This window comes from Schistocerca cancellata, chromosome 8 (assembly GCF_023864275.1).
Source record: "Schistocerca cancellata isolate TAMUIC-IGC-003103 chromosome 8, iqSchCanc2.1, whole genome shotgun sequence".
Lineage (NCBI taxonomy): Eukaryota > Metazoa > Arthropoda > Insecta > Orthoptera > Acrididae > Schistocerca > Schistocerca cancellata.
Window position 1 is genome coordinate 165,520,007 of NC_064633.1, and position 12,120 is coordinate 165,532,126.

The 12,120-nt window shown below is 37.9% G+C and overlaps 2 protein-coding genes across 2 annotated transcripts; both read left to right on the forward strand.

The window, feature by feature from the left end:
- The first annotated feature begins 5,057 nt into the window (after positions 1 to 5,057).
- LOC126095444 (N66 matrix protein-like) lies at positions 5,058 to 6,068 on the forward strand. Its single transcript, XM_049910237.1, has one exon. The coding sequence runs from the start codon at positions 5,058 to 5,060 to the stop codon at positions 6,066 to 6,068; it is 1,011 nt and encodes a 336-aa protein (XP_049766194.1).
- A 4,757-nt stretch (positions 6,069 to 10,825) lies between these two features.
- On the forward strand, positions 10,826 to 11,704 carry LOC126095445 (uncharacterized). Its single transcript, XM_049910238.1, has one exon. The coding sequence runs from the start codon at positions 10,826 to 10,828 to the stop codon at positions 11,702 to 11,704; it is 879 nt and encodes a 292-aa protein (XP_049766195.1).
- Positions 11,705 to 12,120: the final 416 nt, after the last annotated feature.

Sequence of the window (12,120 nt, forward strand, 5' to 3'; positions counted from 1 at the left end):
AGAAAAAAGGAAACATGTAAAGACGCAAACATGGGAAAAACGGAAACATGGGAAACACGCAGACATGGGAAAAACGCAGACATGGGAAAAACGCAGACATGGGAAAAACGCAGACATGGGAAAAACGCAGACATAGGAAAAGCGCAAACATGGGAAAAACGCAAATATTTCGAAGAGAAACTTGTGGCACAACTTCACAAGAGGAAAGAATCAGTTGGTAGGACATAGTCTGTAGCATCAAGAGTTCACGAAATTTTGGACAAACGCAAATATGGGAAAAACGCAAATATGGGAAAAACGCAAATATGGGAAAAACGCAAATATGGGAAAAACGCAAATATGGGAAAAAAGCAAATATGGGAAAAAAGCAAATATGGAAAAAAAGCAAATATGGGAAAAACGCAAATATGGGAAAAACGCAAATATGGGAAAAACGCAAATATGGGAAAAACGCAAATATGGGAAAAACGCAAATATGGGAAAAACGCAAATATGGGAAAAACGCAAATATGGGAAAAACGCAAATATGGGAAAAACGCAAATATGGGAAAAACGCAAATATGGGAAATGGGAAAAACGCAAATATGGGAAATGGGAAAAACGCAAATATGGGAAATGGGAAAAACGCAAATATGGGAAATGGGAGAAACGCAAATATGGGAAAAACGCAAATATGGGAAAAACGCAAATATGGGAAAAACGCAAATATGGGAAAAACGGAAATATGGGAAAAACGCAAATATGGGAAAAACGCAAATATGGGAAAAACGCAAATATGGGAAAAACGCAAATATGGGAAAAACGCAAATATGGGAAAAACGCAAATATGGGAAAAACGCAAATATGGGAAAAACGCAAATGTGGGAAAAACGAAAATGTGGGAAAAACGCAAATATGGTAAGAACGCAAATATGGGAAGAACGCAAATATGGGAAAAACGCAAATATGGGAAAAACGAAAATATGGCAAAAACGCAAAAATGGCAAAAACGCAAATATGGCAAAAACGCAAATATGGCAAAAACGAAAATATGGCAAAAACGCAAATATGGCAAAAACGCAAATATGGGAAAAACGCAAAAATGGGAAAAACGCAAATATGGGAAATACGCAAATATGGGAAAAACGCAATGATGGGAAAAACGCAATGATGGGAAATCGCAATGATGGGAAAAACGCAATGATGGGAAAAACGCAATGATGGGAAAAACGCAATGATGGGAAAAACGCAAATATGGGAAAAACGCAAATATGGGAAAAACGCAAATATGGGAAATGGGAAAAACGCAAATATGGGAAATGGGAAAAACGCAAATATGGGAAATGGGAAAAACGCAAATATGGGAAATGGGAAAAACGCAAATATGGGAAATGGGAAAAACGCAAATATGGGAAAAACGCAAATATGGGAAAAACGCAAATATGGGAAAAACGCAAATATGGGAAAAACGCAAATATGGGAAAAACGCAAATATGGGAAAAACGCAAATATGGGAAAAACGCAAATATGGGAAAAATGCAAATATGGGAAAAACGCAAATATGTGAAAAACGCAAATATGGGAAAAACGCAATGATGGGAAAAACGCAATGATGGGAAAAACGCAATGATGGGAAAAACGCAATGATGGGAAAAACGCAATGATGGGAAAAACGCAATGATGGGAAAAACGCAATGATGGGAAAAACACAATGATGGGAAAAACGCAATGATGGGAAAAACGCAATGATGGGAAAAACGCAATGATGGGAAAAACGCAATGATGGGAAAAACGCAATGATGGGAAAAACGCAATGATGGGAAAAACGCAATGATGGGAAAAACGCAATGATGGGAAAAACGCAATGATGGGAAAAACGCAATGATGGGAAAAACGCAATGATGGGAAAAACGCAATGATGGGAAAAACGCAATGATGGGACAAACGCAAATATGGGAAAAACGCAAATATGGGAAAAACGCAAATATGGGAAAAACGCAAATATGGGAAAAACGCAAAAATGCGAAAAACGCAAAAATGCGAAAAACGCAAAAATGCGAAAAACGCAAAAATGCGAAAAACACAAAAATGCGAAAAACGCAAAAATGCGAAAAACGCAAATATGGGAAAAACGCAAATATGGGAAAAACGCAAATATGGGAAAAACGAAAATATGGGAAAAACGCAAACATGGGAAAAACGAAAGTATGGGAAAAACGAAAGTATGGGAAAAACGAAAGTATGGGAAAAACGCAAACATGGGAAAAAAGCAAACATGGGAAAAAAGCAAACATGGGAAAAAAGCAAACATGGGAATATCGCAGAAATGGGAATATCGCAGAAATGGGAAAAACGCAGAAATGGGAAAAACGCAATCATGAGAAAAAAGGAAACATGTAAAGACGCAAACATGGGAAAAACGGAAACATGGGAAACACGCAGACATGGGAAAAACGCAGACATGGGAAAAACGCAGACATGGGAAAAACGCAGACATGGGAAAAACGCAGACATAGGAAAAGCGCAAACATGGGAAAAACGCAAATATTTCGAAGAGAAACTTGTGGCACAACTTCACAAGAGGAAAGAATCAGTTGGTAGGACATAGTCTGTAGCATCAAGAGTTCACGAAATTTTGGACAAACGCAAATATGGGAAAAACGCAAATATGGGAAAAACGCAAATATGGGAAAAACGCAAATATGGGAAAAACGCAAATATGGGAAAAAAGCAAATATGGGAAAAAAGCAAATATGGAAAAAAAGCAAATATGGGAAAAACGCAAATATGGGAAAAACGCAAATATGGGAAAAACGCAAATATGGGAAAAACGCAAATATGGGAAAAACGCAAATATGGGAAAAACGCAAATATGGGAAAAACGCAAATATGGGAAATGGGAAAAACGCAAATATGGGAAATGGGAAAAACGCAAATATGGGAAATGGGAAAAACGCAAATATGGGAAATGGGAAAAACGCAAATATGGGAAAAACGCAAATATGGGAAAAACGCAAATATGGGAAAAACGGAAATATGGGAAAAACGCAAATATGGGAAAAACGCAAATATGGGAAAAACGCAAATATGGGAAAAACGCAAATATGGGAAAAACGCAAATATGGGAAAAACGCAAATATGGGAAAAACGCAAATATGGGAAAAACGCAAATGTGGGAAAAACGAAAATGTGGGAAAAACGCAAATATGGTAAGAACGCAAATATGGGAAGAACGCAAATATGGGAAAAACGCAAATATGGGAAAAACGAAAATATGGCAAAAACGCAAAAATGGCAAAAACGCAAATATGGCAAAAACGCAAATATGGCAAAAACGAAAATATGGCAAAAACGCAAATATGGCAAAAACGCAAATATGGGAAAAACGCAAAAATGGGAAAAACGCAAATATGGGAAAAACGCAATGATGGGAAAAACGCAATGATGGGAAAAACGCAATGATGGGAAATCGCAATGATGGGAAAAACGCAATGATGGGAAAAACGCAATGATGGGAAAAACGCAATGATGGGAAAAACGCAAATATGGGAAAAACGCAAATATGGGAAATGGGAAAAACGCAAATATGGGAAATGGGAAAAACGCAAATATGGGAAATGGGAAAAACGCAAATATGGGAAATGGGAAAAACGCAAATATGGGAAATGGGAAAAACGCAAATATGGGAAAAACGCAAATATGGGAAAAACGCAAATATGGGAAAAACGCAAATATGGGAAAAACGCAAATATGGGAAAAACGCAAATATGGGAAAAACGCAAATATGGGAAAAACGCAAATATGGGAAAAATGCAAATATGGGAAAAACGCAAATATGGGAAAAACGCAAATATGGGAAAAACGCAAATATGGGAAAAACGCAAATATGGGAAAAACGCAAATATGGGAAGAACGCAAATATGGGAAGAACGCAAATATGGGAAGAACGCAAATATGGGAAGAACGCAAATATGGGAAGAATGCAAATATGGGAAGAACGCAAATATGGGAAGAACGCAAATATGGGAAGAACGAAAATATGGGAAAAACGCAAATATGGGAAAAACGCAAATATGGCGAAAACGCAAAAATGGGAAGAACGCAAATATGGGAAAAACGCAAATATGGCAAAAACGCAAATATGGCAAAAACGCAAATATGGCAAAAACGCAAATATTGCAAAAACGCAAATATGGCAAAAACGCATTGATGGCAAAAACGCAAATATGGCAAAAACGCAAATATGGCAAAAACGCAATGATGGCAAAAACGCAATGATGGCAAACACGCAATGATGGCAAAAACGCAATGATGGCAAAAACGCAATGATGGCAAAAACGCAATGATGGCAAAAACGCAATGATGGGAAAAACGCAATGATGGGAAAAACGCAATGATGTTAAAAACTCAATGATGGGAAAAACGCAATGATGGGAAAAACGCAATGATGGGAAAAACGCAATGATGGGAAATACGCAATGATGGGAAAAACGCAATGATGGGAAAAACGCAATGATGGGAAAAACGCAATGATGGGAAAAACGCAATGATGGGAAAAACGCAATGATGGGAAAAACGCAATGATGAGAAAAACGCTATGATGGGAAAAACGCAATGATGGGAAAAACGCAGAGATGGGAAAAACGCAGAGATGGGAAAAACGAAGAGATGGGAAAAACGCAGAGATGGGAAAAACGCAGAGATGGGAATATCGCAGAAATGGGAAAAACGCAGAAATGGGAAAAACGCAAACATGAGAAAAAAGCAAACATGTAAAGACGCAAACATGGGAAAAACGGAATCATGGGAAAAACGCAGACATGGGAAAAACGCAGACATGGGAAACACGCAGACATGGGAAAAACGCAGACATGGGAAAAACGCAGACATGGGAAAAACGCAGACATGTGAAAAACGCAGACATGGGAAAAACGCAGACATGGGAAAAGCGCAAACATGGGAAAAACGCAAATATTTCGAAGAGAAACTTGTGGCACAACTTCACAAGAGGAAAGAATCAGTTGGTAGGACATAGTCTGTAGCATCAAGAGTTCACGAAATTTTGGACAAACGCAAATATGGGAAAAACGCAAATATGGGAAGAACACAAATATGGGAAAAACGCAAATATGGGAAAAACGCAAATATGGGAAAAAAGCAAATATGAGAAAAAAGCAAATATGGGAAAAAAGCAAATATGGGAAAAACGCAAATATGGGAAAAACGCAAATATGGGAAAAACGCAAATATGGGAAAAACGCAAATATGGGAAAAACGCAAATATGGGAAAAACGCAAATATGGGAAAAACGCAAATATGGGAAAAACGCAAATATGGGAAATGGGAAAAACGCAAATATGGGAAATGGGAAAAACGCAAATATGGGAAATGGGAAAAACGCAAATATGGTAAATGGGAAAAACGCAAATATGGTAAATGGGAAAACCGCAAATATGGGAAATGGGAAAAACGCAAATATGGGAAAAACGCAAATATGGGAAAAACGCAAATATGGGAAAAACGCAAATATGGGAAAAACGCAAATATGGGAAAAACGGAAACATGGGAAAAATGCAAATATGGGAAAAACGCAAATATGGGAAAAACGCAAATATGGGAAAAACGCAAATATGGGAAAAACGCAAATATGGGAAAAACGCAAATATGGGAAAAACGCAAATATGGGAAAAACGCAAATATGGGAAAAACGCAAATATGGGAAAAACGCAAATGTGGGAAAAACGAAAATGTGGGAAAAACGCAAATATGGTAAGAACGCAAATATGGGAAGAACGCAAATATGGGAAAAACGCAAATATGGGAAAAACGCAAATATGGCAAAAACGCAAAAATGGCAAAAACGCAAATATGGCAAAAACGCAAATATGGCAAAAACGAAAATATGGCAAAAACGCAAATATGGCAAAAACGCAAATATGGCAAAAACGCAAATATGGGAAAAACGCAAAAATGGGAAAAACGCAAATATGGGAAAAACGCAAATATGGGAAAAACGCAATGATGGGAAAAACGCAATGATGGGAAATCGCAATGATGGGAAAAACGCAATGATGGGAAAAACGCAATGATGGGAAAAACGCAAATATGGGAAAAACGCAAATATGGGAAAAACGCAAATATGGGAAATGGGAAAAACGCAAATATGGGAAATGGGAAAAACGCAAATATGGGAAATGGGAAAAACGCAAATATGGGAAATAGGAAAAACGCAAATATGGGAAATGGGAAAAACGCAAATATGGGAAATGGGAAAAACGCAAATATGGGAAAAACGCAAATATGGGAAAAACGCAAATATGGGAAAATCGCAAATATGGGAAAAACGCAAATATGGGAAAAACGCAAATATGGGAAAAACGCAAATATGGGAAAAACGCAAATATGGGAAAAATGCAAATATGGGAAAAACGCAAATATGGGAAAAACGCAAATATGGGAAAAACGCAAATATGGGAAAAACGCAAATATGGGAAAAACGCAAATATGGAAAGAACGCAAATATGGGAAGAACGCAAATATGGGAAGAACGCAAATATGGGAAGAATGCAAATATGGGAAGAACGCAAATATGGGAAGAACGCAAATATGGGAAGAACGCAAATATGGGAAGAACGCAAATATGGGAAAAACGCAAATATGGGAAAAAAGCAAATATGGCAAAAACGCAAATATGGGAAGAACGCAAATATGGGAAAAACGCAAATATGGGAAAAACGCAAATATGGCAAAAACGCAAATATGGCAAAAACGCAAATATGGCAAAAACGCAAATATGGCAAAAAAGCAAATATGGCAAAAACGCAAATATGGCAAAAACGCAAATATGGCAAAAACGCAATGATGGCAAAAACGCAATGATGGCAAAAACGCAAATATGGCAAAAACGCAAATATGGCAAAAACGCAATGATGGCAAAAACGCAATGATGGCAAAAACGCAATGATGGCAAAAACGCAATGATGGCAAAAAAGCAATGATGGCAAAATCGCAATGATGGCAAAAACGCAATGATGGGAAAAACGCAATGATGGGAAAAACGCAAATATGGCAAAAACGCAAATATGGCAAAAACGCAATGATGGCAAAAACGCAAATATGGCAAAAACGCAAATATGGCAAAAACGCAATGATGGCAAAAACGCAATGATGGCAAAAACGCAATGATGGCAAAAACGCAATGATGGCAAAAACGCAATGATGGCAAAAAAGCAATGATGGCAAAAACACAATGATGGCAAAAACGCAATGATGGGAAAAACGCAATGATGGGAAAAACGCAATGATGGGAAAAACGCAATGATGGGAAAAACGCAATGATGGGAAAAACGCAATGATGGGAAAAACGCAATGATGGGAAAAACGCAATGATGGGAAAAACGCAATGATGGGAAAAACGCAATGATGGGAAAAACGCAATGATGGGAAAAACGCAATGATGGGAAAAACGCAATGATGGGAAAAACGCAATGATGGGAAAAACGCAATGATGGGAAAAACGCAATGAAGGGAAAAACGCAATGATTAGAAAAACGCTATGATGGGAAAAACGCAATGATGGGAAAAACGCAGAGATGGGAAAAACGCAGAGATGGGAAAAACGAAGAGATGGGAAAAACGGAGAGATGGGAAAAACGCAGAGATGGGAAAAACGCAGAGATGGGAAAAACGCAGAGATGGGAAAAACGCAGAGATGGGAACAACGCAGAGATGGGAAAAACGCAAAGGCGGGAAAATGCAGAGATGGGAAAAACGCAAAGATGGGAAAAACGCAAAGATGGGAAAAACGCAAAGATGGGAAAAACGCAAAGATGGGAAAAACGCAAAGATGGGAAAAACGCAAAGATGGGAAAAACGCAAAGATGGGAAAAACGCAAAGATGGGAAAAACGCAAAGATGGGAAAAACGCAAAGATGGGAAAAACGCAAAGATGGGAAAAACGCAAAGATGGGAAAAACGAAGAGATGGGAAAAACGCAGAGATGGGAAAAACGCAGAGATGGGAAAAACGCAGAGATGGGAAAAACGCAAATATAGGAAAAACGCAAATATTTCGAAGAGAAACTTGTGGCACAACTTCTCAAGAGGAAAGGATCAGTTGGTAGGACATAGTCTGTAGCATCAAGAGTTCACGAAATTTTGGACAAACGCAAATATGGGAAAAACGCAAATATGGGAAAAACGCAAATATGGGAAAAACGCAAATATGGGAAAAACGCAAATATGGGAAAAACGCAAATATGGGAAAAACGCAAATATGGGAAAAACGCAAATATGGGAAAAACGCAAATATGGGAAAAACGCAAATATGGGAAAAACGCAAATATGGGAAAAACGCAAATATGGGAAAAACGCAAATATGGGAAAAACGCAATGATGGGAAAAACGCAATGATGGGAAAAACGCAATGATGGGAAAAACGCAATGATGGGAAAAACGCAATGATGGGAAAAACGCAATGATGGGAAAAACGCAATGATGGGAAAAACGCAATGATGGGAAAAACGCAATGATGGTAAAAACGCAATGATGGGAAAAACGCAATGATGGGAAAAACGCAATGATGGGAAAAACGCGATGATGGGAAAAACGCAATGATGGAAAAAACGCAATGATGGGAAAAACGCAATGATGGGAAAAACGCAATGATGGGAAAAACGCAATGATGGGAAAAACGCAATGACGGGAAAAACGCAAAGATTGGAAAAACGCAAAGATGGGAAAAACGCAATGATGGGTAAAACGCAATGATGGGAAAAACGCAATGATGGGAAAACCGCAATGATGGGAAAAACGCAATGATGGGAAAAACGCAATGATGGGAAAAACGCAATGATGGGAAAAACGCAAATATGGGAAAAACGCAAATATGGGAAAAACGCAAATATGGGAAAAACGCAAATATGGGAAAAACGCAAATATGGGAAAAACGCAAAAATGCGAAAAACGCAAAAATGCGAAAAACGCAAATATGGGAAAAACGCAAATATGGGAAAAAAGCAAATATGGGAAAAACGAAAGTATGGGAAAAACGAAAGTATGGGAAAAACGAAAGTATGGGAAAAACGAAAACATGGGAAAAAAGCAAACATGGGAAAAAAGCAAACATGGGAATATCGCAGAAATGGGAATATCGCAGAAATGGGAAAAACGCAAACATGAGAAAAAAGCAAACATGTAAAGACGCAAACATGGGAAAAACGGAAACATGGGAAAAACGCAGACATGGGAAAAACGCAATAATGGGAAAAACGCAGACATGGGAAAAACGCAGACATGGGAAAAACGCAGACATGGGAAAAACGCAGACATGGGAAACACGCAGACATGGGAAAAACGCAGACATGGGAAAAACGCAGACATGGGAAAAACGCAGACATGGGAAAAGCGCAAACATGGGAAAAACGCAAATATTTCGAAGAGAAACTTGTGGCACAACTTCACAAGAGGAAAGAATCAGTTGGTAGGACATAGTCTGTAGCATCAAGAGTTCACGAAATTTTGGACAAACGCAAATATGGGAAAAACGCAAATATGGGAAAAACGCAAATATGGGAAAAACGCAAATATGGGAAAAACGCAAATATGGGAAAAACGCAAATATGGGAAAAAAGCAAATATGGAAAAACAGCAAATATGTGAAAAAAGCAAATATGTGAAAAAAGCAAATATGGGAGAAATGCAAATATGTGAAAAAAGTAAAAATGGGAAAAAAGCAAATATGGGAAAAAAGCAAATATGGGAAAAAAGCAAATATGGGAAAAAAGCAAATATGGGAAAAAAGCAAATATGGCAAAAAAGCAAATATGGCAAAAAAGCAAATATGGGAAAAAAGCAAATATGGGAAAAAAGCAACTATGGGATAAAAGCAAATATGGGAAAAAAGCAAATATGGGAAAAAAGCAAATATGGGAAAAAAGCAAATGTGGGAAAAAGCAAATATGGGAAAAAGCAAATATGGGAAAAACGCTAATATTTCCATTTGAAACTTGTGGCACAACTTCACAAGAGGAAAGAATCAGTTTCTAGGACATAGTCTGAAGCATCAAGGCTTTACGAAATTTTGGACAAACGCAAATATGGGAAAAACGCAAATATGGGAAAAACGCAAATATGGGAAAAACGCAAATATGGGAAAAACGCAAATATGGGAAAAACGCAAATATGGGAAAAACGCAAATATCGGAAAAACGCAAATATGGGAAAAACGCAAATATGTGAAAAACGCAAATATGGGAAAAACGCAAATATGCGAAAAACGCAAATATGCGAAAAACGCAAATATGCGAAAAACGCAAATATGCGAAAAACGCAAATATGCGAAAAACGCAAATATGCGAAAAACGCAAATATGCGAAAACGCAAATATGCCGAAAAACGCAAATATGCCGAAAAACGCAAATATGCCGAAAAACGCAAATATGGGAAAAACGCAAATATGGGAAAAACGCAAATATGGGAAAAACGCAAATATGGCAAAAACGCAAATATGGCAAAAACGCAAATATGGAAAAAACGCAAATATGGGAAAAACGCAAATATGGGAAAGGCGCAAATATGGGAAAAATGCAAATATGGGAAAAACACAAATATGGGAAAAACGCAAATATGGGAAAAACGCAAATATGGGAAAAACGCAAATAAGTGAAAAACGCAAATATGGGAAAAACGCAAAGATGGGAAAAACGCAAAGATGGGAATAACGCAATGATGGGAAAAACGCAATGATGGGAAAAACGCAATGATGGGAAAAACGCAATGATGGGAAAAACGCAATGATGGGAAAAACGCAATGATGGGAAAAACGCAATGATGGGAAAAACGCAGAGATGGGAAAAACGCAGAGATGGGAAAAATGCAGAGATGGGAAAATGCAGAGATGGGAAAATGCAGAGATGGGAAAAACGCAAACATGGGAAAATGCAGAGATGGGAAAAACGCAAACATGGGAAAAACGCAAATATGGGAAAAACTCATATATGGGAAAAAAGCGTATGGGAAAAATGCAAACATGGGAAAAACGCAAACATGTGAAAATCGCAGACATGGGAATAACGCAACCATGGGAAAAAAGCAATATGGGAAATACGCAAACATGGGAAAAACCCTTATATGGGAAAAACCCTTATATGGGACAAATGCAAATATGGGAAAAACGCAAATATGGGAAAAACGCAAATATGGGAAAAACGCAAATATGGGAAAAACGCAAATATGGGAAAAACGCAAATATGGGAAAAACGCAAATATGGGAAAAACGCAAATATGGGAAAAACGCAAATATGGGAAAAACGCAAATATGGGAAAAACGCAAATATGGGAAAAACGCAAATATGGGAAGAACGCAAATATGGGAAGAACGCAAATATGGGAAGAACGCAAATATGGGAAGAACGCAAATATGGGAAAAACGCAAATATGGGAAAAACGCAAATATGGGAAAAACGCATATATGGGAAAAACGCAAATATGGGAAAAACGCAAATATGGGAAGAACGCAAATATGGGAAGAACGCAAATATGGGAAAAACGCAAATATGGGAAAAACGCAAATATGGGAAAAACGCAAATATGGCAAAAACGCAAATATGGCAAAAACGCAAATATGGGAAAAACGCAAATATGGCAAAAACGCAAATATGGCAAAAACGCAAATATGGCAAAAACGCAAATATGGCAAAAACGCAAATATGGCAAAAACGCAATGATGGCAAAAACGCAATGATGGCATAAAGGCAATGATGGCAGAAACGCAATGATGGCAAAAACGCAATGATGGCAAAAACGCAATGATGGGAAAAACGCAATGATGGGAAAAACGCAATGATGGGAAAAACGCAATGATGGGAAAACGCAATGATGGGAAATACGCAATGATGGGAAATACGCAATGATGGGAAATATGCAATGATGGGAAAAACGCAATGATGGGAAAAACGCAATGATGGGAAAAACGCAATGATGGGAAAAACGCAATGATGGGAAAAACGCAATAATGGGAAAAACGCAACGATGGGAAAAACGCAAATATGGGAAAAACGCAATGATGGGAAAAACGCAATGATGGGAAAAACGCAATGATGGGAAAAACGCAATGATGGGAAAAACGCAGTGATGGGAAAAA